The sequence below is a fragment of the Salmo salar genome, chromosome 29 (genome assembly GCF_965601325.2).
Source record: "Salmo salar chromosome 29, fSalSal1, whole genome shotgun sequence".
Classification (NCBI taxonomy): Eukaryota; Metazoa; Chordata; class Actinopteri; order Salmoniformes; family Salmonidae; genus Salmo; species Salmo salar.
This window is the reverse complement of record NC_138319.1, coordinates 39229320-39250162: the sequence shown is the minus strand read 5'-3', so window position 1 is coordinate 39250162 and position 20843 is coordinate 39229320. Positions and strand designations below refer to the sequence as shown.

The 20843-nt window shown below is 41.7% G+C and overlaps 1 protein-coding gene across 1 annotated transcript in view; it reads right to left on the bottom strand.

The window, feature by feature from the left end:
• The window catches only part of LOC106590665 (potassium voltage-gated channel subfamily B member 2), a 115745-nt gene that overhangs the window by 12072 nt on the left and 82830 nt on the right, over positions 1-20843 (bottom strand). Inside the window, exons 2-4 of the mRNA XM_082970639.1 lie at positions 15197-16222; positions 511-721; positions 2-184 (exon numbers count right to left, since the gene is read on the bottom strand). Of these exons, the coding sequence (XP_082826765.1) occupies positions 2-184; positions 511-721; positions 15197-16222 (1420 nt within the window). The remainder of the gene's footprint in view (position 1; positions 185-510; positions 722-15196; positions 16223-20843) is intronic.

The window sequence follows — 20843 nt, the reverse complement described above, 5'->3', positions numbered from 1 at the left end:
CCTAGAGACTGCAGCCCTGTGGAATGCCTGGCCAGCTTCAAAATCCTCAATATTCTCATGATCCGGAATATCTGCACCACACGCCGAACGTTCTGGAACTGTAGAACGCTCTTGTTGGATTCCGTCAGGAAGATGGTGACATAGTAAGGGAGGATGGCCAGCAGGTCAATGATGTTCAGGGGACCTTTGAGACAGAAAGGGAGAGAAGGAGGGAGAGAGCGAGAGAGAAAGCAAGGGAGAGGGGTAGGGAGAAAGAGAGTGGTAAAACAGTTTTTACTTCAACAAGACATTGTACAAGTGGCAGCAACAAGCTGAATTGCGAGTACAACTTACATTTCAACTATAAAAATGGGCAGTATTAGTAACTAAAACACAAATCGAAAGACAAAAGTAATGTTCATCTGTTAAGCAGGCGATGATGCTGCAAAAATAATAAATAAAAATGCTCCGTCGTGAATCGGTCATGTCAGTTCCAGTTTAGTTGAGGAGCGGGTTTAAGCGTATATTTACCTTTGAAGAACTTCCACTTGTCGGGTGAAGAGAGGAAGCGGAGGAGGTACTCCATGGTAAACCAGGCGATGCAGATGGCTTCAACATGGGCCAGCTGGGGGTTGTCGTTGGCCTGGCCGAACTCATCTAGCACCTGGAGCTCTGGCAGGGTGTTGAGGGACAAGGCGATAGTGGAGAGAATTATGAACAAGATAGACAGGATGGCCAGGATCTGGAGAGGAGAGGGAGATGGAGAGCGAGGCAGAGAGAGAGAGAGAGAGAGAGAGAGAGAGATGTCAGTGTAGCTGATGTGAAATGGATAGCTAGTTAGCGGTGCACTAGTAGCGTTTAATCACTGAGACCTAGAAATACTTGTTTTCCAAGGACCACTACTCTGTAAGGTCACTACTCTGTAAGGTCACTGCTCTGTAAGGTCACTGCTCTGTAAGGTCACTACTCTGTAAGGTCACTACTCTGTAAGGTCACTACTCTGTAAGGTCACTGCTCTGTAAGGTCACTGCTCTGTAAGGACTGCTACTCTGTAAGGTCACTGCTCTGTAAGGTCACTGCTCTGTAAGGACTGCTACTCTGTAAGGTCACTACTCTGTAAGGTCACTGCTCTGTAAGGTCACTGCTCTGTAAGGTCACTGCTCTGTAAGGTCACTACTCTGTAAGGTCACTGCTCTGTAAGGTCACTGCTCTGTAAGGTCACTGCTCTGTAAGGTCACTGCTCTGTCAGGACTGCTACTCTGTAAGGACCACTGTCCTGTAAGGACTGCTACTCTGTCAGGACTGCTACTCTGTAAGGACTGCTACTCTGTAAGGACTGCTACTCTGTAAGGTCACGGTCCTGTAAGGACTGCTACTCTGTAAGGACCACTGTCCTGTAAGGACTGCTACTCTGTAAGGACCACTGTCCTGTAAGGACTGCTACTCTGTAAGGACCACTGTCCTGTAAGGACTGCTACTCTGTAAGGACCACTGTCCTGTAAGGACTGCTACTCTGTAAGGACCACTGTCCTGTAAGGACTGCTACTCTGTAAGGACCACTGTCCTGTAAGGACTGCTACTCTGTCAGGACTGCTACTCTGTAAGGACTGCTACTCTGTAAGGACTGCTACTCTGTAAGGACTGCTACTCTGTAAGGACCACTGTCCTGTAAGGACTACTGTCCTGTAAGGACTGCTACCCTGTAAGGACCACTGTCCTGTAAGGACTGCTACTCTGTAAGGACCACTGTCCTGTAAGGACTGCTACTCTGCAGCTTTTGTGATCTGACTGGTATTGCTACTATACGGACGACACGTGTTCAGAGGGTCCGTGGCATAGCACATAGAAAAATGTTTTCATATAAAAGTATTACGTTTTTGGTCCCTAGTTCAAGCCCAGTTCGGAGGCAAGGATAGGGATGGAAGCGCCACTGTTAAATCAGTTGATAAAATCAAGAATACATATATTAAACAGTAGCTATGTGTTCTGACCTTGAAGAAAAAAACTGCAAAACCATACCCCTTTAAAAGTGGTACTATGCGGTCTGTAGCCAGAAAAACACACACACACACACACACACACACACACACACACACACACACACACACACACACACACACACACACACACACACACACACACACACACACACACACACACACACACACACACACACCAAGGTGAGATGTAATGGACCATGTAATATCTTATATTTATATGACTTTCCCTTCCATTGTCAATTCATAGTAGGAATACGGAATATAAACGAGTCACAGTCTAACACCCTAGGGAATATAAATGAGTCAGAGCCTAACACCCTAGAGAATGTAAACAAGTCACAGCCTAACACCCTAGAGAATGTAAACGAGTCACAGCCTAACACCCTAGAGAATATAAACGAGTCACAGCCTAACACCCTAGAGAATGTAAACGAGTCACAGCCTAACACCCTAGAGAATGTAAACGAGTCACAGCCTAACACCCTAAGGAATATAAATGAGTCACAGCCTAACACCCTAGAGAATGTAAACGAGTCACAGCCTAACACCCTAGAGAATATAAACGAGTCACAGCCTAACACCCTAGAGAATGTAAACGAGTCACAGCCTAACACCCTAGAGAATGTAAACGAGTCACAGCCTAACACCCTCGGGAATATAAATGAGTCACAGTCTAACACCCTAGGGAATATAAATGAGTCACAGCCTAACACCCTAGAGAATAGAAATGACTCACAGCTTAACACCCTAGGGAATATAAATGAGTCACAGCCTAACACCCTAGGGAATATAAATGAGTCACAGCCTAACACCCTAGAGAATGTAAACGAGTCACAGCCTAACACCCTAGGGAATATAAATGAGTCACAGCCTAACACCCTAGGGAATATAAACGAGTCACAGTCTAACACCCTAGGGAATATAAACGAGTCACAGTCTAACACCCTACGGAATATAAATGAGTCACAGCCTAACACCCTAGAGAATGTAAACGAGTCACAGCCTAACACCCTAGGGAATATAAATGAGTCACAGCCTAACACCCTAGGGAATATAAATGAGTCACAGTCTAACACCCTAGGGAATATAAATGAGTCACAGCCTAACACCCTAGGGAATATAAACGAGTCACAGTCTAACACCCTAGAGAATATAAATGAGTCACAGCCTAACACCCTAGGGAATATAAATGAGTCACAGCCTAACACCCTAGAGAATATAAACGAGTCACAGTCTAACACCCTAGAGAATAGAAATGAGTCACAGTCTAACACCCTAGAGAATAGAAATGAGTCACAGCCTAACACCCTAGGGAATATAAATGAGTCACAGCCTAACACCCTAGGGAATATAAACGAGTCACAGCCTAACACCCTACAGAATATAAATGAGTCACAGCCTAACACCCTAGGGAATATAAATGAGTCACAGCCTAACACCCTAGGGAATATAAACGAGTCACAGTCTAACACCCTAGGGAATATAAACGAGTCACAGCCTAACACCCTAGGGAATATAAATGAGTCACAGCCTAACACCCTACGGAATATAAACGAGTCACAGTCTAACACCCTAGGGAATATAAACGAGTCACAGCCTAACACCCTAGGGAATATAAATGAGTCACAGCCTAACACCCTAGGGAATATAAACGAGTCACAGTCTAACACCCTAGAGAATATAAATGAGTCACAGCCTAACACCCTAGGGAATATAAATGAGTCGCAGCCTAACACCCTAGGGAATATAAACAAGTCACAGTCTAACACCCTAGGGAATATAAACGAGTCACAGTCTAACACACTAGGGAATATAAATGAGTCACAGCCTAACACCCTAGGGAATATAAATGAGTCACAGCCTAACACCCTAGAGAATATAAATGAGTCACAGCCTAACACCCTAGAGAATATAAATGAGTCACAGCCTAACACCCTAGGGAATATAAATGAGTCATAGCCTAACACCCTAGGGAATATAAATGAGTCACAGCCTAACACCCTACGGAATATAAACAAGTCACAGTCTAACACCCTAGGGAATATAAACAAGTCACAGCCTAACACCCTAGAGAATATAAACGAGTCACAGCCTAACACCCTAGAGAATATAAACGAGTCACAGCCTAACACCCTAGAGAATGTAAACGAGTCACAGCCTAACACCCTAGAGAATGTAAACGAGTTACAGCCTAACACCCTAGGGAATATAAATGAGTCACAGTCTAACACCCTAGGGAATATAAATGAGTCACAGACTAACACCCTAGAGAATAGAAATGACTCACAGCTTAACACCCTAGGGAATATAAATGAGTCACAGCCTAACACCCTAGGGAATATAAATGAGTCACAGCCTAACACCCTAGAGAATGTAAACGAGTCACAGCCTAACACCCTAGGGAATATAAATGAGTCACAGCCTAACACCCTAGGGAATATAAACGAGTCACAGTCTAACACCCTAGGGAATATAAACGAGTCACAGTCTAACACCCTACGGAATATAAATGAGTCACAGCCTAACACCCTAGAGAATGTAAACGAGTCACAGCCTAACACCCTAGGGAATATAAATGAGTCACAGCCTAACACCCTAGGGAATATAAATGAGTCACAGTCTAACACCCTAGGGAATATAAATGAGTCACAGCCTAACACCCTAGGGAATATAAACGAGTCACAGTCTAACACCCTAGAGAATATAAATGAGTCACAGCCTAACACCCTAGGGAATATAAATGAGTCACAGCCTAACACCCTAGAGAATATAAACGAGTCACAGTCTAACACCCTAGAGAATAGAAATGAGTCACAGTCTAACACCCTAGAGAATAGAAATGAGTCACAGCCTAACACCCTAGGGAATATAAATGAGTCACAGCCTAACACCCTAGGGAATATAAACGAGTCACAGCCTAACACCCTACAGAATATAAATGAGTCACAGCCTAACACCCTAGGGAATATAAATGAGTCACAGCCTAACACCCTAGGGAATATAAACGAGTCACAGTCTAACACCCTAGGGAATATAAACGAGTCACAGCCTAACACCCTAGGGAATATAAATGAGTCACAGCCTAACACCCTACGGAATATAAACGAGTCACAGTCTAACACCCTAGGGAATATAAACGAGTCACAGCCTAACACCCTAGGGAATATAAATGAGTCACAGCCTAACACCCTAGGGAATATAAACGAGTCACAGTCTAACACCCTAGAGAATATAAATGAGTCACAGCCTAACACCCTAGGGAATATAAATGAGTCGCAGCCTAACACCCTAGGGAATATAAACAAGTCACAGTCTAACACCCTAGGGAATATAAACGAGTCACAGTCTAACACACTAGGGAATATAAATGAGTCACAGCCTAACACCCTAGGGAATATAAATGAGTCACAGCCTAACACCCTAGAGAATATAAATGAGTCACAGCCTAACACCCTAGAGAATATAAATGAGTCACAGCCTAACACCCTAGGGAATATAAATGAGTCATAGCCTAACACCCTAGGGAATATAAATGAGTCACAGCTTAACACCCTACGGAATATAAACGAGTCACAGTCTAACACCCTAGGGAATATAAACAAGTCACAGCCTAACACCCTAGAGAATATAAACGAGTCACAGCCTAACACCCTAGGGAATATAAACGAGTCACAGCCTAACACCCTACGGAATATAAATGAGTCACAGCCTAACACCCTAGGGAATATAAACGAGTCACAGCCTAACACCCTAGAGAATGTAAACGAGTCACAGCCTAACACCCTAGGGAATATAAATGAGTCACAGCCTAACACCCTAGAGAATATAAACGAGTCACAGTCTAACACCCTAGAGAATAGAAATGAGTCACAGTCTAACACCCTAGAGAATAGAAATGAGTCACAGCCTAACACCCTAGGGAATATAAATGAGTCACAGCCTAACACCCTAGGGAATATAAACGAGTCACAGCCTAACACCCTACGGAATATAAATGAGTCGCAGCCTAACACCCTAGAGAATATAAATGAGTCACAGCCTAACACCCTACGGAATATAAATGAGTCACAGCCTAACACCCTAGGGAATATAAATGAGTCACAGCCTAACGGCCTCACAGCCTAACTCTAGAGTCAACACATGACAGCCCAGCCATTCCACTGCCAGAAGTTAAGATGCGTCTAATCTGAGGTGGTTGATTTGGGATAGACTCTGTCCGTGTCTCCAACGCCACCCTATACCATCACTTAACAAAAATATAACCACAACATTTAAAGTGTTGGTCCAATGTTTCATGAGCTGAAATAAAAGATCCCAGTAATTTTCCTTATGCACAAAAAGCTTATTTCTCTCAAATGTTGTGCACAAATTTGTTTACATCTCTGTTAGTGAGCATTTCTCCTTTGCCAAGATAATCCATCCACCTGACAGGTGTGGCATATCAACAACCTGATTAAACAGCATGACCGTTACACAGGTGCACCTTGTGCTGGGGACAATAAAAGGCCACTATAAAATGTGAAGTTTTGTCACAAAACACAATGCCACAGATGTCTCAAGTTTTGAGGGAGCGTTCAACTGACATGCTGACTGGAGGAATGTCCACCAGAGCTGTTGCCAGAGAATTGAATGATAATTTCTCTACCATAAGGCGCCTCCAACATTGTTTTAAAGAATTTGAGAGTACGGCAGCAGGTAGCCTAGTGGTTAGAGCGTTGGACCAGTAACCGGAAAGTTGCAAGTTCAAAACCCCGAGCTGACAAAGTACAAATCTGTCGTTCTGCCCCTGAACAAGGTAGTTAACCCACTGTTCCTAGGCTGTCATTGAAAATAAGAATTTGTTCTTAACTGACTTGCCTACTTAAATAAAGATTTTTTTAAAAACAGCCTAATCAATTCTATGCAGAGGAGATGTGTTGCATGAGGAAAATGGTGGTCACACCAGATAATGACTGGTTTTATGATCCAACCCGCTACTTATTATTATTTATTAAAGGTATCTGTTACCAACAGATACACATCTGTATTCCCCGTAGTGTGAAATCCATAGATTAGGACCTAATGAATATATTTCAATTCGCTGATTTCCTTTCATGATCTGTAACTCAGTAAAATCTTTGAAATGGTTGCATGTTGGATATTTCTTTATTTTTTTTTGTTCATTGTATTTAGTGCACTACTTTTGACCAGGGCCCATAGGCCCCTGTAGAAGAAGCACACTATATACTGTAGGTAATAGGGTGCCATTTGGGACAAGCTCTGTGAGATGTATAAGTGACTCTCTGGAAGCCGTCGGAATATTAATGGTATGAATAAAACCGGTGGTGAGGAAGCCGATTTGATTTCATGAGCTGAGAGAGACAGACATTCATCAATGGGAATGTGCTTTTCTGTATGATGAATATAAAGCATGGAGCCTGAGAGAGAGAGAGAATGAGAAGACAGTGGAATGATGAAAATAAAAGAATGATTGAAGAAATGTAGGAGTAAAATAATGAGTAGCGATGTCCCCTTTCTCCAGGGTAAAGACTCCAGGGTAAAGACTCCAGGGTAAAGCCTCCAGGGTTAAGACTCCAGGGTTAAGACTCCAGGGTTAAGACTCCAGGGTAAAGACTCCAGGGTAAAGACTCCAGGGTAAAGACTCCAGGGTTAAGACTCCAGGGTAAAGACTCCAGGGTAGAGACTCCAGGGTAAAGACTCCAGGGTAAAGACTCCAGGGTAAAGCCTCCAGGGTAAAGACTCCAGGGTAAAGACTCCAGGGTTAAGACTCCAGGGTAAAGCCTCCAGGGTTAAGACTCCAGGGTTAAGACTCCAGGGTTAAGACTCCAGGGTAAAGACTCCAGGGTAAAGACTCCAGGGTTAAGACTCCAGGGTAAAGACTCCAGGGTTAAGACTCCAGGGTAAAGACTCCAGGGTTAAGACTCCAGGGTAAAGACTCCAGGGTAAAGCCTCCAGGGTTAAGACTCCAGGGTTAAGACTCCAGGGTTAAGACTCCAGGGTAAAGACTCCAGGGTAAAGACTCCAGGGTTAAGACTCCAGGGTAAAGACTCCAGGGTAAAGACTCCAGGGTAAAGACTCCAGGGTTAAGACTCCAGGGTAAAGCCTATGGCGATCTGATTTTTTTTTCAAGTTTAACTTTATTGAACCTTTATTTAACTTTATTTGAACATTATTTAACTAGGCAAGTCAGTTAATTAAAAACAACTTCTTTACAATGATGGCCTAACCCCGGCCAAACTCGGACAGCACTGGGCCAATTGTTGTGATCTGATAAAGTGAAAATGCTTTATGAAATGAAAAAAAAATACATACAAGGCTGCATCCCAAATGTCATCCTATTCAGGCCCATAGGGCTATGGTAAAAAATGTGTGCCCTATACAGGGAATAGGGTGACATAGTGCTCTGGTGTAAAGTAGGGCACTATGTAGGGAATAGGGTGCCATAGGGCTCTGGTCTAAAGTAGTGTACTATATAGGGAATAGGGTGCCATAGGGCTCTGGTCTAAAGTAGTGTACTATATATAAGGAATAGGGTGCCATAGTGCTCTGGTGTAAAGTAGTGCACTATGTAGGGAATAGGGTGCCATAGGGCTCTGGTCTAAAGTAGTGCACTATATAGGGAATAGGGTGCCATAGGGCTCTAGTCTAAAGTATTGCACTATATAGGGAATAGGGTGCCATTTGGGACACATCCACTGAATAAGTCAGTAAGCAGACCAGGGGAGAACGACTGCCCCATGTCATTGAAGATTTCAAGTTAAAGGCCTACCGGTGTACTGCACGCAATGTTTTCAGAAAGCAGGATCCCGCTTTCTGACGCTTGGTACGACATTGCGTTACAAAATGCCTTGGCATTCTCCTGATTCCATGATGTCATGCACACATTCAAGGCACACAGTGCTTATTTCTTTGAAGGCTTCATTTTATTATCTGTAAACATAGAGATAGATGGTAATTCTATGATTCACCGAATGATATGTTGAAAGAGGAAGTAAAGTACTTTAGGAATATGTTTTCGTTTCAGGCTCCTCCATCTCCACTAACTGAAACTAATTGTATGGATTTTTTTTCTTCTCCCTAATAATAATTTTAAATTAACATCTGTACAGAAAGACTCATGTGAAGGTGAAATTACAGAGGAGGAACTTCTTGATGCAATTAAAGCCTTTAAGGCTGGGAAAACTCCAGGGCTGGAGGGCATACCAGTTGGAGGTAAACCAAAACTTGTATTGATAACCTCAGAGGGCCATTATTAGCATGCTTTAACCACTCCTATATAAAAGATTGATTATCAGACACGCAACAAGGTCTGAAACCATTATTACTGAAACAGGATCCGAGTGGTAAATATAAAGATCCAGTCCAATAAAAAGAAAATGGTGGCCTCTTACACTTCAGTGTTGTGATGCAAAAATCCTAGCTAAATGCTTGGCGCATAGAATTAAATCTCACTCCAATACATTTTTATAGAAAGTTATCAAAAAATAGATAAGATCTTGCTACCATGGAAAGGAAAACAGCTGTCTATTTGTGGAACAATCACCCTGATTAAACTCTTTAGTCATATCACAGTGGACCTATTTGCTTATGGTTTTGCCTACACCTAGTGACCTGCTTTTTAAATTATATGAACAAAAAATATACAATTTTATTTGGAACGGCAAGCCAGACAAAATTAAAAGGGCCTATTTATATAACGAATATGAATTCGGAGGGCAGAAATTATTAAATATTAAAGCATTAGACCTCTCACTAAAGGCATCAGTCATCCAAAAGTTATACTTAAATCCAAACGGGTTTTCTAGTAAATTGGTAGGAATGTCTCATCCTATGTTCAAGAAGGGCCCTTTTCCCCTTTATTCAGATTACACCTGCTCACTTTCGGTTGTTTGAAAAGGAAATAATCTCCAAAATATAGTTATTTTTTTAAACAAGCCTTAGAAAATTGGTTGCAATTTTAGTTTAATCCACCTGAAAAGACAGAACAAATAATACAACAAATATTGTGGTTAAACTCAAATATACTAATTAATAAAAAAACGTATTTTTCAGTGAAATGTTTAAAAATTATAATTTTAGTATAATTTTAGTGAATGATATCATAAATAGGACATATGGAAATGTCCGCTCTACCCAAAATTACAACCAACTAATTGCAGCATTACCACAAAAATGGAAGAGGCAAGTAGAAGGTGGGGGAAAGTAAGGAACTTGTATGTCGGCCCTGTATTAAAGAACATAAATGGTTAAAGAAAAGTGTGATAAATAAAAACATATACCAATTTCATTTAAGGACCAAAAAATGTACAGCTGTGCCATATAAACTGCAAAACAGTTGGGAAGAGATTTTCGATATACCCATTCCATGGCACATGATTTATGAATTGACACGCAAAACAATGCCGGATTCAAAATTTAAATTACTATACAAAATTCTTGCAACCAATAGAATGTTATATATTTATATATATATATATATATATATATATATATATATATATATGTGTGTGTGTGGGATACAATCTTCCCAGCTCTGCAGATTCTGCTGTGAGGAGGCAGAGTCATTAGATCATTTATTTTGGTACTGTCCATATGTAGCTCGTTTTTGGTCACAGTTCCAGGAATGGCTGAAGAATTGCAACATTTGCCTAGAACTAACGCTGCAGATAGAAATACTAATATATCAATAATATAATTATTATTTTAGCAAAAATGTTTATCTTTATTTTACAGTCTGTAGAAGCTATGAGAATAGAAAGGTTCAGTACTTTTGTGAAGCGTCACGGCACAGTTTAAAAATATATGGCAAACAGAAATCCAAAATGGAGGGTGTTAAGAGATAGATGGAAGGAGCTGAAGGGTAGGGCTAATAACAACAACATAACAAATGTAAAACATACGGGGTCTGTAAAATGTATATAGGTTAAAGAAATTTTGTGAAATAACACAGGTACAAATAGAAATCAAACTGGATGGACATCAGAAATAGAGGAAGGACTAAAAACAAACAAAATATAACTATTGTAAAATAGATTGTGTCTGTAAAATGTGTATAAGATGTATAAACTGAAGGTAGAAGCCTAAGTGTTTATTAGTTTACTCCAATTGGGGGAAGGGTGGTAGGGTTTGGGGAATAATAAAGGTATATTCTAAAAAAAAGTATGTATATCTATATAGGTATGTGTATATATGTGTATATGTATATCTATATAGGTATGTGTATGTATATATGTGTATATGTATGTCTATATAGGTATGTGTATGTATATATGTGTATATGTATGTCTATATAGGTATGTGTATGTATATGTGTATATGTATATCTATATAGGTATGTGTATGTATATATGTGTATATGTATATCTATATAGGTATGTGTATGTATATGTGTATATGTATATCTATATAGGTATATGTATGTATATATAAATATATATAGGTATGTGTATGTATATATGTGTATATGTATATCTATATAGGTATGTGTATGTATATATGTGTATATGTATATCTATATAGGTATGTGTATGTATATATGTGTATATGTATGTCTATATAGGTATGTGTATGTATATGTGTATATGTATGTCTATATGTATGTCTATATATGTATGTGTATATATGTGTATATGTATGTCTATATAGGTATGTGTATATGTGTATATGTATGTCTATATAGGTATGTGTATGTATATGTAACGGCTGTCTTCTTGAAGAGAGGACCAAGGCGCAGCGGGTTGCGTGCTCAACACTATCATTTATTAATGTGAACACCAGAAAATAATAAACGACAACAGGAAACAGTTTTGCAGGCTACACCAACGCAATGCAAAAACAACTACCCACAATTAACAAACAAAACACATCCCTATATATAGGACTCTCAATCAAAGGCAACTACAAACACCTGCCTTCAATTGAGAGTCCAACACCCAATTACCTAACATAGAAAATACTAAACTAGAAAGAACATAGAAATACAAAAACATAGAACATAACCCAAAACCCGGAAATAATAAATCAAACACCCTTCTAAACAAACCACCACCCCGAACCACATAAAACAAATACCCTCTGCCACGTCCTGACCAAACTACAATCACAAATAACCCCTGTACTGGTCAGGACGTGACAGTATATATGTGTATATGTATGCCTATATATGTATGTGTATATATGTGTATATGTATGTCTATATATGTATGTGTATATATGTGTATATGTATGTCTATATAGGTATGTGCATGTATATGTGTGTATATGTATGTCTATATATGTATGTATATATATATATGTGTATATGTATGAATGTTTATGTATGCATATGTATATATATGGGCATGTAGGTGTATGTATATGGATATATATATTTACCACAAAAATATATGGGGGATTGGAAATGATGCAGATAATTACATTGATGGAAGCAACAATCTATTCTCAATATTAAGCTGATCCACCCCTAATAAATAAATACATACATTTAAAAAAAAAAAATTAATTAAAAAACATAGAGATGGTGTGCTTTATCAAAAATCTCTAATTTGGTCTCATCTGTCCATAGGACATTCTCGCAGAAGGATTTTGGCATGTTAAGGTGTGAAAGCATTTTTTTTTTTTTTATGTCTCTTTTTTCAGCAGTGGGGTCCTTCTGGGTCTCCTACCATATAACATCCTTTTTTTTGAGCTGGTGACAGATGGTGCGAGTTGAAAATGTCGTAAGAAGGTCAGCTTGAATCTGTGTGGCAGTTGATCGAGGTGCTTTCTCCACCATTCGAAAAAAAATCCTTCGCTGACATCTTCCATCAAGTGTTCTATTGCGGCCACTTCCAGTCTGGTTGGCTACAGTCTCATGGGCCATAAACGCCTTGATAACATTTACGTACGGTGTCTGTCCTCCTCAGATTATTCTCTGGTTTTCTTTATTTTCTCCGTGCTGATTGCGGTACACACAGTGACACAAAAAAACAAAAAACAGGAGAATGAGTCCTTTTCTCTTTTCAAACTGGTTGAATGAGTGATTTTTATATTGCAGGCACTTGCAACTTACTACAGGTGAGTTAAATTCTAATGTAAATGAGAATCACATTCCTTGAAATCGAATTATTTCAAACTATTTTCCAGAAGGTGCCAATAATATTATCCGGACCATTTTAGGATTTCTTTGTGGAATAAGCTAACGTTTTAGTAAATGTTTCAGATTTGTTTGTTTTGTTCAACTGCAAACCACAGACACATACATATGTGGATACCAAAATATTTTTTAATTTCAAAAGTTTTCTGGAAGAAAATGGGACATTACTTGAGCAAAGGTGGCAATATTTTTTTTGTCCAAGACTGTACCATTTATTCCCGAACACAGTCATGGTTCCAAATCTTGCTTTTATTTCACCAGATGTATTGAACCTATTTGTTAAAAAACAATCGCACTACGAAAAAGTTCTAAGGATAATTTACAACCTGCAGTACCCCTGGTCTGCCTTCAAATGTAGATACTCAATGAGAGGGGGCAGCACTGAGCTAGCCTGCAATGTCACTTCCTAGAGTGGCTGAAACTGCAGTCCGCATGCAATATTTCCAGAAACTCCTCCATAAAGCAAGATGGCGACAGGCTAAAACAACACTTGCTGATCTTCAAATGCGCCTCTGAGGTTTCACACAGGAAACAATGAGCCTTCACATAGGAAACATTGGGCCTTCACACAGGAAACAATGAACCTTCACATAGGAAACAACTGTGCTTCACATAGGAAACAATGAGCCTTCACATAGGAAACAATGAGCCTTCACATAGGAAACAATGAGCCTTCACATAGGAAACAATAGGCCTTCACATAGGAAACATTGGCCCTTCACATAGGAAACAATGAGCCTTCACATAGGAAACAATTGCCTTCACATAGGAAACAATGAGCCTTCACACAGGAAACAATAAGCCTTCACATAGGAAACAATGAGCCTTCACACAGGAAACAATGAGCCTTCACACAGGAAACAACGAGCCTTCACATAGGAAACAATGAGCCTTCACATAGGAAACAATGAGCCTTCACATAGGAAACAATGAGCCTTCACATAGGAAACAATGAGCCTTCACATAGGAAACAATGAGCCTTCACATAGGAAACAATGAGCCTTCACACAGGAAACAATGAGCCTTCACATAGGAAACAATGAGCCTTCACATAGGAAACAATGAGCCTTCACACAGGAAACAATGAGTCTTCACATAGGAAACGATGATCCTTCACACAGGAAACAATGAGGCTTCACACAGGAAACAATGAGCCTTCACATAGGAAACAATGAGTCTTCACATAGGAAACAATGGGGTGAGATGTCATCAATTGCTTTGTCCATTATTTTTTACAGTCCATGGAACAGACGGTGGATGAGCGAGTGAGAGAAGATTTGGATAAAAAAAAATGGTAGTTAACTCCCTATAATTACCAGTGTATTAGTGCATCTGTTTCTATCCAGCAGCTATGTTTGGATATTCAATACTTTATGGTTGTAGCATTCCCACTTCTATTCTCCTCACAACACACTCACAAACCAATTCTTTGTTTTCAGTTGGGAAACTTTCCGGTAGCTTTCCCCAATATGTTCAGGTTTTCCAGAAATCCTGGTTGGACTGTTCTGTATTTCCTGATTCTGGGAATCCACCAAGCAGGATTTCTGTGAAAGCCCAGAACGTTGGCTACATGGCTCATAAAAATGTCATACTCTTGATTTCATCTCTTCACCTTTAATCTCCAATGAACTGTCACTGTTGTGAAAACGAGCACACAATACAGAACAGATTGACAGAGGAGATGAAAGCCGAATAAATGCCTTTAGGCTGTTGTGCAGATTTAAAAACAAACAGTGAGTGAGACACACCGAGTTACGTCTCTTCAGATTACAAGTGTTTAAAGAAGAGGATTACACTGTGTTTATATCTCCTTCAATAAGAGATGTCCCAAAATGGCACCCTATTCCCTACATTGTGCACTACTTTTGACCAGAGCCAATAGGAAAAATGGTGTCGTTTGGGACAGTAACGATAGTAGAGAAGAAGAACAAATGTATCCTCATTGGCCTTTTTGATCCCAGCTCCACAAACACATCTGTGACCTATCTGGAAACCCCAATGTACTGATAATCTAACACCAATGCTCAAAGCATAACATAACACACATTTTCCTAGCCTGGGTACCAGTCTGCTTGTCTCCTACCTCTCCGTTAGCCTGGGTACCAGTCTGCTTGTCTCCTACCTCTCTGTTAGCCTGGGTACCAGTCTGTTTGTCTCCTAACTCTCTGTTAGGCTGGGTACCAGTCTGTTTGTCTCCTACCTCTCTGTTAGCCTGGGTACCAGTCTGTTTGTCTCCTACCTCTCTGTTAGCCTGGGTACCAGTCTGTTTGTCTCCTACCTCTCCGTTAGCCTGGGTACCAGTCTGTTTGTCTCCTAACTCTCCGTTAGCCTGGGTACCAGTCTGTTTGTCTCCTAACTCTCTGTTAGGCTGGGTACCAGTCTGTTTGTCTCCTACCTCTCTGTTAGCCTGGGTACCAGTCTGTTTGTCTCCTACCTCTCTGTTAGCCTGGGTACCAGTCTGTTTGTCTCCTACCTCTCCGTTAGCCTGGGTACCAGTCTGTTTGTCTCCTAACTCTCTGTTAGCCTGGGTACCAGTCTGTTTGTCTCCTAACTCTCCGTTAGCCTGGGTACCAGTCTGTTTGTCTCCTAACTCTCCGTTAGCCTGGGTACCAGTCTGTTTGTCTCCTACCTCTCCGTTAGCCTGGGTACCAGTCTGTTTGTCTCCTAACTCTCTGTTAGCCTGGGTACCAGTCTGTTTGTCTCCTACCTCTCCGTTAGCCTGGGTACCAGTCTGTTTGTCTCCTAACTCTCTGTTAGCCTGGGTACCAGTCTGTTTGTCTCCTACCTCTCCGTTAGCCTGGGTACCAGTCTGTTTGTCTCCTAACTCTCCGTTAGCCTGGGTACCAGTCTGTTTGTCAACTACCTCTCTGTTAGCCTGGGTACCAGTCTGTTTGTCTCCTAACTCTCTGTTAGCCTGGGTACCAGTCTGTTTGTCAACTACCTCTCTGTTAGCCTGGGTACCAGTCTGTTTGTCTCCTACCTCTCTGTTAGCCTGGGTACCAGTCTGCTTGTCAACTACCTCTCTGTTAGCCTGGGTACCAGTCTGTTTGTCTCCTACCTCTCCGTTAGCCTGGGTACCAGTCTGTTTGTCTCCTACCTCTCCATTAGCCTGGGTACCAGTCTGTTTGTGCCATCATGCCACTCCTTGTGCTGCCAAATGGGCTCTGGTCTAAAGTAGTGTTCTATATAGGGAATAGGGTGCCATTTGGGACACCCTATTAGAGTCACTAATAATACTATTTCCTCTTCCTGCCTTATTTCCGGTGGTGGGGAAGGAAGAGGGTTATTCGTCTAAACCACAGGAGGTTGGTGGCACGTTAATTGGGGAGGACGGGCTCGTAGTAATGTCTGTAGTGGAATAAGTGTAATGCTATCAAACACATGGTTTCCATGTGGTTGATTCCAGTCCATTCACTCCGTTCCAGCCATTATTATGAGTCGTCCTCCCCTCAGCAACCTCAACTGGACTCTAAACTAATCCTCTAAGGTCAGGGTAGCAGCCCTTGCATGTGGCCCAGAGCCAATCTGTTACTGTAATAATGGGGTGGAGGAGGACGGGAAGGACAAAGGATAAAAGAGGAATAAGAGGAGGAGAGAAAGGGAGGATGAGGTCAGGGAAGGGCAGTGAGAGGAAGAAGAGGAGGAGAGAAAGGGAGGATGAGGTCAGGGAAGGGCAGCGAGAGGAAGAAGAGGAGGAGAGAAAGGGAGGATGAGGTCAGGGAAGGGCAGCGAGAGGAAGAAGAGGAGGAGAGAGAAGGAGGATGAGGAGGAGGGCAGGGAAGGGCAGCGAGAAAGAGAAGAGTGAAGGGTCATTGTCCTGCATTTTAATATTGCAGAGCAGCAGTAGCATAGCTTATAGCTTCTCAACAAGTGTACTGTAAAGGCAGTTGTAAAGGCTAAAAGATGAGAACTGATATGTGCTGAGAACAATGACGAGAACACTTCACCTTCTACTCAGTTAACAACTCCACCATTGACCTATAAACAGAGAGGGAAATTAAGCTAGCCGGCTAGCCCGATGCTAGTACTATTCAGACCGGCTAGTAGAACATTTGCCAAACTAGCCAGGCTAGTAGAACATTTGCCAAACTAGCCAGGCTAGTAGAACATGCCAAACTAGCCAGGCTAATAGAACATGCCAAACTAGCCAAGCTAGTAGAACATGCCAAACTAGCCAGGCTAATAGAACATGCCAAACTAGCCAAGCTAGTAGAACATGCCAAACTAGCCAAGCTAGTAGAACATGCCAAACTAGCCAGGCTAGTAGAACATGCCAAACTAGCCAGGCTAGTAGAACATGCCAAACTAGCCAGGCTAGTAGAACATGCCAAACTAGCCAGGCTAGTAGAACAAGCCAAACTAGCCAGGTTAGTAGAACATGCCAAACTAGCCAGGTTAGTAGAACATGCCAAACTAGCCAGGCTAGTAGAACCTTTGCCAAACTAGCCAGGCTAGTAGAACCTTTGCCAAACTAGCCAGGCTAGTAGAATATGCCAAACTAGCCAGGCTAGTAGAACATGCCAAACTAGCCAGGTTAGTAGAACATGCCAAACTAGCCGGGTTAGTAGAACATTTGTAACCCTAGTTAAGGACAGGAGGTGTACTGATTGATGAGTGCTAGCTAGCTCAATGTGGGTTAAACCTATTAGTAGCAGATCAGGCCTGGACTAGATCCTGCACCCTCTGAGAGACTGTGGAGTCAGGCCTGGGTTAGATTCTGCACCCTCTGAGAGACTGTGGAGTCAGGCCTGGGTTAGATTCTGCACCCTCTGAGAGACTGTGGAGTCAGGCCTGGGCTAGATTCTGCACCCTCAGAGAGACTGTGGAGTCAGGCCTGGGCTAGATCCTGTCACGGTGACAGTACAACAGATTGGTGTCTCACCTCTGACCTTTGCTTACTGATACTTATACACACGCACATGCTAACACAATCACACATCTGGACTCACACGTAGACTTGCAGACCACACATAATAATACATTATATTACAGAGGTCATACAGAAATACCATCATGTACAGTCGTGGCCAAAAGTTTTGAGAATGACACAGACATTAATATCCACAAAGTTTGCTGCTTCAGTGTCTTTAGATATTTTTGTCAGATGTTACTATGGAATACTGAAGTATAATTACAAGAATTTCATAAGTGTGAAAGGCTTTTATTGACAATTACATGAAGTTGATGCAATGAGTCAATATTTGCAGTGTTGACCCTTCTTTTTCAAGACCTCTGCATCCGCCCTGGCATGCTGTCAATTAACTTCTGGGCCACATCCTGACTGATGGCAGCCCATTCTTGCATAATCAATGCTTGGAGTTTGTCAGAATTTGTGGGTTATTGTTTGTCCACCCGCCTCTTGAGGATTGACCACAAAGTCTCAATGGGATTAAGGTTTGTGGAGTTTCCTGCCCATGGACCCAAAATATCAATGTTTTGTTCCCCGAGCCACTTAATTATCACTTTTGCCTTATGGCAAGGTGCTCCATCATGCTGGAAAAGGCATTGTTCGTCACCAAACTGTTCCTGGATGGTTGGGAGAAGTTGCTCTCGGAGGATGTGTTGGTACCATTCTTTATTCATGGCTGTGTTCTTAGGCAAAATTGTGAGTGAGCCCACTCCCTTGGCTGAGAAGCAACCCCACACATGAATGGTCTCAGGATGCTTTACTGTTGGCATGACACAGGACTGATGGTAGCGCTCACCTTGTCTTCTCCGGACAAGCTTTATTCCGGATGCCCCAAGCAATCAGAAAGGGGATTCATCAGAGAAAATGACTTTACTCCAGTCCTCAGCAGTCCAATCCCTGTACCTTTTGCAGAATATCAGTCTGTCCCTGATGTTTTTCCTGGAGAGAAGTGGCTTCTTTGCTGCCATTCTTGACACCAGGCCATCCTCCAAAAGTCTTTGCCTCACTATGCGTGCAGATGCACTCACACCTGCCTGCTGGCATTCCTGAGCAAGCTCTATACTGGTGGTGCCCCGATCCTGCAGCTGAATCAATTTTAGGTGACGGCCCTGGCGCTTGCTGAACTTTCGTGGGCGCCCTGAAGCCTTCTTCACAACAATTGAATCGCTCTCCTTGAAGTTCTTGATGATCCGATAAATTGTTGATTTAGGTACAATCTTACTGGCAGCAATATCCCTGCCTGAGAAGCCCTTTTTGTGCAAAGCAATGATGACGGTGATGATGAGCTATCCCCATTGAGACCGTGTCTGTGCCTCGACCTAGGTTGGGCAAAACTAAATATGGCGGTGTTCGCCTTAGCAATCTCACTAGAATAAAGACCTCCTCCATTCCTGCCATTATTGAAAGAGATCGTGATACCTCACATCTCAAAATAGGGCTACTTAATGTTAGATCCCTCACTTCAAAGGCAGTTATAGTCAATGAACTAATCACTGATCATAATCTTGATGTGATTGGCCTGACTGAAACATGGCTTAAGCCTGATGAATTTACTGTGTTAAATGAGGCCTCACCTCCTGGTTACACTAGTGACCATATCCCCCGTGCATCCCGCAAAGGTGGAGGTGTTGCTAACATTTACGATAGCAAATTTCAATTTACAAAAAAAAACAACGACGTTTTCATCTTTTGAGCTTCTAGTCATGAAATCTATGCAGCCTACTCAATCACTTTTTATAGCTACTGTTTACAGGCCTCCTGGGCCATATAGAGCGTTCCTCACTGAGTTCCCTGAATTCCTATCGGACATTGTAGTCACAGCAGATAATATTCACATTTTTGGTGACTTTAATATTCACGTGGAAAAGTCCACAGACCCACTCCAAAAGGCTTTTGGAGCCATCATCGACTCAGTGGGTTTTGTCCAACATGTCTCTGGACCTACTCACTGCCACAGTCATACTCTGGACCTAGTTTTGTCTCGTGGAATAAATGTTGTGGATCTTAATGTTTTTCCTCATAATCCTGGACTATCGGACCACCATTTTATTACGTTTGCAATCGCAACAAATAATCTGCTCAGACCCCAACCAAGGAGCATCAAAAGTCGTGCTATAAATTCTCAGACAACCCAAAGATTCCTTGATGCCCTTCCAGACTCCCTCTGCCTACCCAAGAACATCAGAGGACAAAAATCAGTTACCCACCTAACTGAGGAACTCAATTTAACTTTGCACAATACCCTAGATGCAGTTGCACCCCTAAAAACAAAAAACATTTGTCATAAGAAACTAGCTCCCTGGTATACAGAAAACAAACGAGCTCTGAAGCAAGCTTCCAGAAAATTGGAACGGAAATGGAGCCACACCAAACTGGACTAGCTTGGAAAGACAGTACCGTACAGTATCGAAGAGCCCTCACTGCTGCTCGATCATCCTATTTTCCCAACTTAATTGAGGAAAATAAGAAGAATCCTAAATTTATTTTTGATACTGTCGCAAAGCTAACTAAAAAGCAGCATTCCCCAAGAGAGGATGCCTTTCACTTCAGCAATAATAAATGCATGAACTTCTTTGATAAAAAGATCATGATCATTAGAAAGCAAATTACGGACTCCTCTTTAAATCTGCGTATTCCTCCAAAGCTCCGTTGTCCTGAGTCTGCACAACTCTGCCAGGACCTAGGATCAAGGGAGACACTAAAGTGTTTTAGTACTATATCTCTTGACACAATGATGAAAACAATCATGGCCTCTAAACCTTCAAGCTGCATACTGGACCCTATTCCAACTAAACTACTGAAAGAGCTGCTTCCTGTGCTT